The 12,462-nt window shown below is 35.7% G+C and overlaps 1 protein-coding gene across 2 annotated transcripts in view; it reads right to left on the bottom strand.

Annotated features, from left to right (window-relative positions):
- Positions 1-4,342: 4,342 nt before the first annotated feature.
- Positions 4,343-12,462, bottom strand: part of APPL1 (adaptor protein, phosphotyrosine interacting with PH domain and leucine zipper 1) — a 41,221-nt gene continuing 33,101 nt past the window's right edge. For both annotated transcript variants that reach the window (XM_045990856.1, XM_045990855.1), the window contains 7 exons: positions 12,223-12,275; positions 11,003-11,177; positions 10,876-10,912; positions 10,155-10,301; positions 9,345-9,395; positions 8,789-8,878; positions 4,343-7,772 (listed from right to left, as the gene is read on the bottom strand). In XM_045990856.1, the coding sequence (XP_045846812.1) occupies positions 7,626-7,772; positions 8,789-8,878; positions 9,345-9,395; positions 10,155-10,301; positions 10,876-10,912; positions 11,003-11,177; positions 12,223-12,275 (700 nt within the window). In that variant the 3' untranslated portion in view covers positions 4,343-7,625. The remainder of the gene's footprint in view (positions 7,773-8,788; positions 8,879-9,344; positions 9,396-10,154; positions 10,302-10,875; positions 10,913-11,002; positions 11,178-12,222; positions 12,276-12,462) is intronic.

Genomic DNA, 12,462 nt, shown 5'->3' with positions numbered 1-12,462 from the left:
CAAGGGACTTGAGTTGCTTCTCAAGAGCATTCTGAAAGGCAGTTTAAAAAAAATACCCCCCCCCAAATAAATTAAAAAACCAAACCCAAGCCTTAAACTTCAATTAGCAGAAATAGATCAGTTCCCATTCTGTATTGATTTTACATTAAATGTATTAGCTACATTTCTACAAGTCCACACAATAGATGCCACCCCTAATAATTCAAGATAACAAATTCTTTTTATAGAAAAGTACATATATAAAGTATCTTAGTAATTACACTGGATAAAATACTGACCCAAGTACTTGACCTACAAGTTAGCTGTTCTTGTGCAAAAGTCCCAAGGCCCGCTAAGTGTCTGTTTACTTGCAGAGGCCTGCACCAAAGTGGAGTGCTTTCGGCTAACTTTCAGTTGCAATGCCATCATTAATGGAAAACTTGTGGTCCTTCTTTACACAAAACCCTGGCCAAGGGTTACCATTTATTGGCTAATGTTATCACTGGAATAGAAATTGTTTTCAAGTGGCTTATGATTCTGTACTGAACCTAGTGCAGTCCTAAACACCCAAGAAGGGCTCACTAATAGAAGCAGTTATATTTACTTATTTTAATAATGCCTTATAGTTAACATACACTGTAATATTAGTTGCAGGTGTACAATATAGTGATTCAACAATTCTATACATCACTCTGCTCATCATAAGTGTACTCTTTAATCCCCGTCACCTACTTAACCCATCTCTCCACCGGTTTGCACCAGTTTGCAATCCCAACAATGCACAAGTGTTCCTTGTCCTCCACATCCTCACCAACACTTGTGTTTATTTTAGCTATTGTGACAGCTGTGAGGAATATCAATATAGTTTTGATTTGCATTTCCCTGCTAAATGATGTTGAGCATCTTTTCATGTGTCTGTTGGCCATCTTTCATATGTCTTTTGAGAAATGTCTGTTCACGTCTTCTGCCCATTGTTTAATTGGATTGTTTCCTCGGTGTTGAGTTGTATCAGTTCTTTATCAATTTTGATACTAACCCTTTATTGGATGTGTCATTCTCAAACATCTTCTCCCATTCAGTAGGCCGCGTTTTAGTTTTGATAATTGTTCCCTTTGCTGTGCCTCTTCTTATTTTTTTGCTTTTGTTTCCCTTGCCTCAGGAGACTCAAAAAATGTTGCTATAGTTGGTGTCAAAGACTACTACGTGTGCTCTCTTTTAAGATTTGTATAGTTTCAGATCTCACATTTAGGTTCTTAATCCATTTTATTTTTGTGTATGGTGTAACAAAGTGGTCCAGTTTTCCCAGCACCACTTGCTGAAAGAGACTATCTCTTCCCCATTGTATATTCTTGCCTCTTTGTCAAAGATTAATTGACCATTTAATTGTGGGTTTATTTCTGGGTTTTCTGTTCTGTTCCCTTGAGTTAAGTGTCTATTTTTATGCTAGTACTATACCATTTTGATTACTACAGTAATGTAACTTGAAGCCTCAAATTGTGATACCTCCAGTTTTTTTTTCTTTTTCAAGATTGCTTTGGCTATTTAGGGTCTTTTGTGGTTCCATACAAATTTTAGGATTGATTGTTCTAGTTCCATGAAAAATGTTCTATTTTGATAAGGATTGCACTAAATCTGTAGACTGCTTTGGGGAATATAGACATTTTAACAATATTTGTTTTTCCAATCCATGAGCATGGGATGTCTTTCCATTTGTTTGTGTCATCTTCAATTTCTTTCATCAATGTTTTATAGTTTTCAGAGTACAGGTCTTTCACCTCTTTGGTTAAGTTCATTCCTAGATATTTTGTTATTTTTGGTACAATTGTAAGTGGAAGCGTTTTTTTAAAGTTTTTTTTTAAATTCCAGTGGTTAACACAGTGTAATATTAGTTCCAGCTGTACAAAATAGTGATTCAGCCCTTCCATACATCACCTGGTACTCATCACAGGTGCCCCTCCTTCATCCCATCACCCATTTAACCCATCTCCCCAGCGACCTCCCCTCTGGTATCCACCAGTTTAGGCTCTATAGTTAAGAGGCTGTTTCTTGGTTTGCCTCTCTTTGTTTTAATGTCACTTTCTCTTGCTTCATTATTTGTGTATAGGACTGCATCAGAGTTCTGTACATTCATTTTATATCCTGCAACTTTACTGGCTCATTTATCAGTTCTAGCAGCTTTTTTGGTGGAGCCTTTAGAGATATCTATATACAGTATCATGTCATCTATATACAGTATCATGTCATCTGCAAAGTAGTGAAGAGTTCTACTACTCCTTTGCCAAATTGGATGCATTTTATTTCTTTTTGTTGTCCAACCACTATGGCTAGGACTTCCACTACTGTGTCGAATAAAAGTGGGGAGAGAGGACATCTTTGTCTTGTTCCTGACCTTAGGGGGACAGCTTTTGGTTTTTCCCCATTGAGTATGATGTTCACTATGGCATTTTTGTATATATGGCCTTTGTTATGTTGAGGTGTGTTCCCTCTAGACCTACTTTGTTGAGGGTTTTTATCATGAATAGTTGTACTTTGTCAACATCGGCATCTATTAAGATGAAATGGTTTTTATCCTGTTATTAATGTGACATATCATCTTGATAGATTTGTGAATATCAAACCATCCCTGCATCCTGGGAATAAATCCCAGATTGTGGCGAATGATTTTTTTTAAATGTATTGTTGGACTCTGTTTGCTAGTATTTTATTGATTTCTGCATCTATGTTCATCAGCGATATTGACCTGTAGTTCACTTTTTTGGTGGTGTCTTTATCTGATCTTGGTATCGGGGGGATACTGGCCTCATAGAATGAATTTGGAAGTTTTTACCATCTCTTCTATTTTTTGGACTTTCTTGAAAAGCATAGGTTATCGATTCTGTAAAGGTTTGGGAGAATTACCTCTGAAGCCATCTGGTCCTGCACTTTTGTTTATTGGGAGTTTATTGCTGATTTATTTTCTTTACTTATAATTGGTCTGTTCAAATTTCTATTTCTTCCTCTTTCAGTTTTGGTAGATCATGCTTCTAAGAATTTATCTCTTCTATGTTATCCAATTTGTCAGCGTCTAATTTTTCACAATATTCTCTTACAATTATATTTCTGTGGTGTTATTTCTCTTTATTTTGGATCTTTTTTAATGAGTCTGGCTAGAGGTTTATCAATTTTGTTGATCTTTTCAGTGAACCAACTCCTGGTTTCACTGATCTGTTCTATTTTTTGTTTCTAAATCACTTATTTCTGCTCTAATCTTTATTATTTCCTTCCTTCTGCTGGTTTGGGGTTTTATTTGTTCTTTACCTAGTTCTTTAGATGTAAGGTTGTTTTTTTGAGATTTTTCTTGCTTCTTCATGCAGGCCTATGTTGTTATAAACTTCCCTCTTAGAACTGTGATACCCGTTGCAGAATGTTGGTTAAATTTTTATTTCAGTATGTTCTATGCCGCAGGTAAGTACAGGTTTCCACATGTGGAAAGAAACTGAGGTGACATCTACTCAGCCACCCCAGTGTAACAATTAGATGGCACATCAGTAAGAATGGAGTGGTAGATAGGATGATGTAGGTCCATTTTCACCACAGCCCCAGTCACTATAGCCTTGTTTATATGTTTAGTGTTAGTATACTTTTTTAGCATAATATAGTACATCTTAGGGAAATTGAGGTTATGGGATTCATAGCTATACAGACTAATTCAGTAAGCACAGACTTAAAATTACTTTTAATACAATTTTCACATTAAAAACTTGCAAAATTTGCTGGCATGAATAATTTTTATTTTTCTAACCAAATTGTGGTGTCTGTTTATAAGTGAGTAGTGGATTATAGATATGTCAATATACAAAATATTTAGGATATACATGCACTTAGATAAATTACATAATTCTATAGTTTCATTCACTCCCTGGACCTTCTAAAAGTGTATATATTTTATAAAAACAAATTAGAACAGAAACTCCCAGTAGATGAAAGAACTTGGTGTTATAGGAAAATATAAAGAGCACATGGGACAAATATGTATTAGTATTAAAATTACAGGCCAAGCCCACTTAAGCTGGTGTACACAATAACCTGCCCCTTTAAATTATATGTATTTCTTTAAATAGGGCCAACCATAGCAAGTATATATTGTCTGTAACATGTCTAGGGTAATTATCAAGAAGTCGATTTTTCTAAAAGAAAAAAAAAGTCACTAGTGATGAATTTGTATTTCCCAGTTTTTAGCTGTTATGGAATTGCAGTGGGGCTATATGTGTAATTATAAGTGTCATAACATATCAAGAAAAAGTCCATTTGTTTCACAAGCATTTGGAATTACTTGGAGAAATAAAATTCAAAGTATATATCAAATACTTCATACAAAAAAGACTATACAAAAATCATGGGCTTTATTATACATTAAAAATCTCCTAAAAGCATATATCCTCAAGCCTTGTCAGAGAATACCTCCTTTGACAAAATGAAAAAAATAAGCTCTCCACCCCACATGTATACCACCATTACATAAAGTTGAGTTCTTCGATTCTAAAGGGAAATGTAGCATGATTAATAGTATCAGTGAGATAAGAACCAATTCACTTAACATTACAAAATCACCAAATATACAAAGCAGTTTTGCACATTAGTTATAACTTAATCCCAGTTCTCATATTAGCTGAAGTAAATTACTTGAGTATAGCCACAAGAGACTAGTTAAAAAATGTAGTCTAGTTCCAGTTTCAAATCTTTGTTATTAATGCAGAAGAACAAAATTCATGGAAGAAGAGTAAGCCAAAGTTACTTAAAATAAAATGAAAGATTTGCTTGCTACACTCAGTGTGTATGAATATTTAAAGTACAATTTGAATGCTAGGAGGTTGTTGCCAAAACCAATGTTAATATTTTCATTTTTTTAATAAAATGGGTAGCAGAAGGTTTTGCAATACACGGGATCTTAGGGTCTGTCAGCATTTGTAAGATTCAAATCTTTGTAGTTACTACACATAACTCAAAATTAACTCAGATGCCTTTACCACTTAAGACTGTATGCTATGTAGAATGTTACGCATACCTACTACCCTTTACCCAAGCATAACAATAACAATTTTACCATGCCTAGAGCCTGAGAATTCTTTGAAAATTAAACTAATCATTGTAGAAATGACAAAAACTAGACTGGCTTTAGGGACTCTGTTCAGTCCCCTGTTGGCAAGTTTTAAAAATTTTAAAGGAAGTAGCAGTAATTTATTTCCTATCTTTTCATTACCATTGTTAAAAAGTAGTTTTCCTATAGATAGCAGAGTGCATAGTTGAATTAGGTAGACTTTCTTTTCTTTTAAAGAATCAATTTTGTTAATTTCTAAAACCATCAAGTGTAAGTTTGAATCTGAGAAGGCGATCCCAAATTCGAATTCAATTACCACCAAAGCATCCAAGAGCCAGAAGGGATATCAAAGGGTAACAAACCAAGATCAGCTTTAACAGAAACCCATGGGCAGCCTTCTTCAAACAAAATGGTGAGTTAAGTTGATGCTTAAATATCTGTAGTATGGAATAGTTTGTATAGTTCTATAGCAATGGACCAAAAGTTGAAATATCTAAAATTGTTAATTCCACACACAACTTCTATTTGGTGTTGGAATGTTCTTTGGTCTGATCTGTGGAAATGGGTGTGTTATTGTAGAAATTCCTATCAAAACATGACTTAAAAGGAACTACAGGTCTGTCTGTCCAGCATCCCTAAGTCTGCCAGTGTCTTTAACTCTAGTCTTCATTCTGATCCCTAGTACTAACGAAGGGCAGCACCTGGCTCCCAGGCACAGCACCAGCCTAGGAAAACTGCCACCTAAAGCTGTCCACCTTCATTGCAGGGTGACAAGTTTCATCTGAGCTAAGTGAGGTGACAACTTCATAGCATAAACAAAAGACTTTATGAAACAGAGAGCTTATTAATTCTCAAAAAGGTCTTAAAAGCAGGACATACCGTGACTAATCAAGTGACCACAGAACTTTCAGCTTCTACCAAAGGAATGACACACCAACTCTTGTGCAAGCATTCCCTCTAGAAAGCACAAAATCAACTTTCTTCAAAAAGTATCCCATCAATTTCTACTTTGTTACTAAATGTTTTAGTAACATAAGGCTTCAAAATAACAATTATCAAGTAATCATTATTCCTGTTGGGCACATGGATACAAAGAATATCATTATCCTAATTTTCCCCTTCCACAGAAAACTGTATGTACAGTGTCAAACAGCCACACTGTATTGTGAGAGCTAAAATAGATGCTGCCTCTAATTCAGACCTAAGAAAAGACTGTATCAAAGAATAAAGGGCTTTTCCCTTGTATAATTAGTCTTGAAGTGGCTAATCTCTGAAAATTTTAGATGTATGACTATTTTATTCAGTATATTTGCTTTTATATAGTTTTACATGTGAAACAAACATAATTCTATCAGCAATGTTAAAAAAAATCAAGTTTTGTCATGGCAGTAGAGAAATGATCCTTCCTTGGTCACTCTTAAACCAAACATTCAATTTCCTTTCAATCTTTCATGGAATTAGACCTTTTACTCATTTGAGAGTACAAGTATTTACAATAATTAGTGCAAATTATTCTATTCTCATATATTAGTTATTTACCTTTGTGGATACAAAGTGGTGATCAGTATTTTATCAAAACATGGAATTATGAAAATACTGTGCATATCAGTCTGAAATTTAAAAGATTACATTTTCTAAACTAAACTCTGGGCATTTTTACTTTAAGCAGGAAACAACTGTTATAGAATTTCTTTTGAAATGTCACTTGATTTTCAATAAAAATTATTTCACACAATGGAGAAAATACGATGTGTTATCCTATAACAATATCTTTACATGTTAAGTCCTAATCTAAAATGTACTTGAACAAAAAAAAAAATCCCTTTTAATAAATTCCAAAATCTTATTTTAACCATTACTGCTCTGCAGCAATAATTCAAGTCCCAACCTGAGAACTAAGAAGGTGACAATTAAATGCCACGGGCTGTATCAATCTTGAACTGAAGACACTTAAGCTTCTTTCCCCTGGCACCAGCTGTAATACATCAGAAATGTGAGCAATCCAAGAAAGTGCCCTGAAATCACAGTACCACCTGCCACGATTTGAAACCTTAAGTCTAAAATCTTTTTTCTAATTATTTTATATAAGTTCTATTGCACATTTAATAATTAAAATATCTGCAAACTTGTAGAATGCTCTGTATAAAGGGTTTTGAACTGATTCAGTCACAAGCTTCCTCACTGCCAGCAAAAATGTTCCTAATGAGAAGAGGGAGCATATCCATGAATACCTGAAGCTGAAGAATAAAAGGTTTCTTACGGTCAGAGCCAATTACAATGCAAGACAAGTAGTTCACAATTTGAAGGAAAAAAGGCTTGAGCAAGTGTAATTCCTCAGCAATCTACTTCAAGGAGATGAACAGGTTTCTCTTTGACACATGGAATTTGATGTTACTGCATAGTATGTTTTCAAGGAAAAGAAAAATCAATGCAAACCTAAGTGACCAAGGTCAATCTTCTTTTTTAAAATGAAGTTATTTCAACATAGTTGTTACCTTGTGCCATTTCACCACAGAAACTCAATAAATTCCAAGGGGGGGGAAATACCAACCAAAAACCAAGGATAAGTTCATGCTTCTGACTCTCTTTTCTTTCCTTCTTCTCCCAAATCACTCTCTTCTGACTGGCTACTGCTAAGGACAACAAACTGCCCCTCACTACTGGCTTGGTTTGGTCTACTGGAAGCAGCTATCAACCGACTTTGTTCTTCTAAGTCCTAGTAGAAAAGACAGAAAAGAAACTAAGTTTATTGTTTGCAATCAAATGCAAAACTGTGCATTTAAAATACATACTTGAGAGCCACTCCAATCCTACTGTCATAAACACTTAGGCAATATTCTGGCAACTTAGTGAAAACAAAGACTATACACAACCAGTATGACACCAAAGTGGGTTTTGATACCATTTTAGAAATCCTATAAAAGCCAACACTGCCCTTTTCTCCGTTTTTATGGCCAAAAACAATATTCAGACCATTGTTCTCTCTCACAATCTACCACATAAAAGGCCCATAATGGATGACTCCACATCCCCACCCTCCCCCGTCCTACTTTGCTAAATCAGTTTCGCCCTCCCTCAGCCTAAACTAGCAAGGAAGCTTCAACTTCAGTGTCATCTTCAGCACACCCTTCTCCTTTGTCCATAAGTCCAATCCATTCCCAATTCCTGCTGATCTGTACTCATTAAGTATCTCACGAATGTCTCCTCTTTTCCAGGGCTACTGCCTATGCCACAGCCCATAACTAGGTCTTACCATCTCATGCATCACTATCTAATGCATTCTCCAGATTTTACTCTGAAACTTGCCCAACTTAAAATTATCCTGTTGGATGGACAATGATTTGACCCTCCTGGTAGCATTAAGTATTTATATAAATAAATATAAATTCCTGGAGACCAATAAAAATGTCAACAATGGCAGTTAAGTCAACACACAAATGGCCTCTGAAAAGAACCGCTTTTTAGAAACAACCTTCACTGGAATATGGAAATATAAAAGCTCTGGTATGTTTGCTAAACGGCAAGTCAACTACATGTCAGGAACTATAAACATCCTCTCAGAAGACAGATGTCTTCCTTTTCTGCTGTGCTATGAACCATCTGGTTATAAAGTGGCTGAGAAAGCAGAAACAGACTTTCACTTGGAATTTCAAATCTGAAAATCACAGTTCTGAATTAAGGAAACTTCATAAACATTACACCAGAGAAGATCTAGATAGTAGGACTACATACCTTTTCAATTTGTTTTTGTTTACTGAGTTCTTTCTGTTGCTTCTCTTTTACCCTCTCTATTTCTTTTTGTTTTTCTGATGCCCGACGATCCTGAAAAATAGATGAATACAACTAATGAATTAAATAATTTTATATTTTAGACTTTTCAATATTGCCTTTGTAACCTTTTCATAATTTTTATACTTATATGGAAGCACATAAAATTTACGTTCTATCTTAGTCACTTATCCAAATTCCAAATGCTGTGTCAGCAACAGTATCTACTGATAACCTTGCACAGCAAAATCATTTTTTATTTCTTTGCTAATATGAAAGACCTTCTATTATGTTGGGTAATATTCTTAGAGGGGCACTTGGGTGGCTCAGTCGGTTAAGCATCCAACTGCTGATTTCAGTTCTGGTCATGATCTTAGGGAGGTGAGATCGAGCCCTGCATAGGACTGTGTATGAGATTCTCTCTCTGCCTGTCCCTCTGACCCTCTCCTTGCCTCTGCACTCTACATAAATAAATCTTAGAAAAAAGAGAGAACATTCTTGGATAATTTTGGATTCTTACCAGTTCTGCATGCAAAGCTATCTGTTTTGCCAGACCAACAGAATCACAAATCTGAAAGGGGAAAAGGTAGGAAAAGCTCAGGCAGTTCTCACATTGAAGTAATAATTTCAAGTATCCAAATAGCTGAGGTAACTAGATTTGTAACTCATTATAACATACTGCTTCAAACAAAAGCTGATTTAAGAATGTTCTAGCCCCAGGGCACCTGGCTCATTTGGTTAAGTGCCAGACTCTTGATTTCAGCTCAGGTCATGCGACTGAGCCCCATGTTGGACTCTTCGGTCAGCGCAGAGTATGCTTGAGATTCTCACCCTCTCCCTTTGCCTCTCCCCTGCATCCTGCTCTAAGTAAATTAAAAAAAAAAAGTTCCAATCCCCACATGAAGCATCTGTGAGTTTTCTTCAGAGTCCCTGAGTTGCTGCTGCTGGGTCTCACCTCTGTCACACACCTCACCTTCCTGTTATCTCAAATTCCTTACTGAAATGGTAAGGTCTGCAAAGAATGAAGTAAGGAGATGCTGATGCTGCTCTAAGCTGAAAACAGCTGAAAAAGGCTGATATGGGAATATAATGCATTCCCAGACTACGTTAATATGCTGCATTCCCAGAGCATCAGCTGCCAATGCCCAGGGAAGACACCGTCTATAGTCAGAAGGCCTAAGCCACCTACCGGCTATCTTTAGAGCCAATGGGCTTTGGTCAAACAACTTTGTTGGATTAAGCCAAATTTGTTCTTTCCCACAAATCTTACTAAGAACTTCGACTATGATATATATTTCATAATAGAAACACATTTTGAAAAATCAGGTACCTTTTCCCCCTCGTTGTTTGATTCAAATATATAGCAGACTGATGACAGATTACTTTCACTTCTCCCTCCTGATGTCCGAAGAACAAATCCAAAAAGCCTCTTATTTTCCTGGTGCGTAGCGTACAAAACTACACTGGGTAAGGGAAACTGCCACAGAAAATATCAGAAGCAAACATGAGATTTTTCAAACACAAGTGCTCTTCTGTATGACAGACTCAAGTACTAAGTTATAAAAATATTATAAACAGAACATTAAAGCCAATTTTCTTAACAGAATGGCAATCCAAGAACAAAAATGTCCTATTTGGTTTAGATTACCAGGTAGAACAAGACATTGTTCAAATTAGTCATTTACACATATTACAAAATCATATTCAATAGCAAAAATGGTCCTTATTAAATGATTAAGAGGATGTACTTCCAGCTATTTCAACACAGGTAATTATAAACTCAATCATGTCCACCTTTTAATTCCTGTTAGTGTTTATCCCTTAACTAGGCAGCACATTTCCTACACTAAAAAACTGCACTGATTCTTTAAGTATATGGAATGTTCAATAATAAATTTGGGGTGGGGGGAGATGGCCATTGGCTTAATTATAACTTGGCTAATCATAATTAATACCACTATTCAATACATACGATCAGAATTACTATAATGATATAGATGTGTATATGCACAAAGAGACTTCCAATAAAGCTTTAAACATGTAGAACTCACTGTGAGCCTTGTAACTTGTGTCTGTGGATCAATTAACCTATAATTAAAAATTTGGAAAACAAATTTTAATTAGGCTGAAATTAAACATTTTTTCCGACCGTTTTTTAAGGGGGAGGTCATTACTTACTTTAAACAATCACAAGTGACTAATAAATGTGATTCTGTCATACGAAAGATGTTATGGATGGCCCGGGCAGCTAAGATTTGCCGCATTGTTTCATAAACAACATCTGGATTGTCATCTGATTTCACCTCCATAGAACCAAGGAATCGGACAATAAATAACTGATGAAGAATAGAATCTACAAAAGAACAAGGTACATCACATATCTTTAAATCCCACATTTCCTTTCCTTAAGAATAAAATACATTGTCGGGGCGCCTGGGTGGCTCAGTGGGTTAAAGCCTCTGCCTTCAGCTCAGGTCATGGTCCCAGGGTCCTGGGATCGAGCCCCACATCAGGCTCTCTGCTTGGCGGGGAGCCTGCTTCCTCCTCTCTCTCTGCCTGCCTCTCTGCCTAGTTGTGATTTCTCTCTAAGAAATAAAAAATTAAAAAAAAAAAAAAAGAATAAAATACATTGTCACCTTTTAAATGTTCTGTGAAAAATTCAACCTTGTAGAAGTATTTAAAAATTACTCCTAACTAAGTATTCAAGTTATAGGAAAATTAAAGTCTCTAATTCAAAGAGCAAAAGGTCAGGTTTCAACAATTGATGGTTCTGAGTAAAATAAAAATTCCTTGTACTATTCTTAAAGCTTTTAAATCTGAAATTTATCAAAAATAGTTACTGAGAAAAGAAAAAAAAGTTAATGGTCCAGTACCAGAAGAAAACACCAGCTGCTAGGAAAAGCTTAAAGGATATCTTCTGCATTGAGAATTTGACTCTGAGGTCCAAAGTATGATATTTTATAATTTTAATGAAATCTTTAAGCCTGATTAAGTTCTGCTGCTTTGAGTACTATGAGCAAAAAGAAAACTGTGAAGTAAAGCTACCATTAAAACAGCATACATCAGGGGCGCCTGGGTGGCTCAGTGGGTTAAGCCTCTGCCTTCGGCTCAGGTCATGATATTGGGGTCCTGGGATCTAGCTCCACACCGGGCTCTCTGCTCAGCAGGGAGCCTGCTTCCCCCTCTCTCTCTGCCTGCCTCTCTGCCTACTTGTGACTTCTCTCTCTGTCAAATAAATAAATAAATAAAATCTTTAAAAAAACAAACAAGGAAAAAAAAAAGAGAAAAAAAAAAAAAAAAACCCCAGCATACATCAGAACAAACGTATACAACAAATTCTTCACACAGTTTACTGCTGAGAATTTTTAAAATATAAGAATACTGCACAACTGTTTTACCTTCAGTTTCAGATTTTGTACCTCCTCCAGATTCTCCAAATGGATTTGTGCGCCTGAAAAGTTTTTAAAAAATTATGAACCAATGGTCAGTTACCATGAGCCATACGGAAGAAATCTCAATCATTGAAACTACAGTTATAAACTAAGAGTCACAAAAACTTGTACATACATTTTTTAAAAAGCTCTAAAATGCCCCATCCTGTTAAGGAACTACTATCAATGATGACTTTACTCTGACAA

Source organism: Meles meles, chromosome 20 (genome assembly GCF_922984935.1).
Source record: "Meles meles chromosome 20, mMelMel3.1 paternal haplotype, whole genome shotgun sequence".
Lineage (NCBI taxonomy): Eukaryota > Metazoa > Chordata > Mammalia > Carnivora > Mustelidae > Meles > Meles meles.
This window is presented reverse-complemented; position numbering and strand designations above follow the sequence as displayed.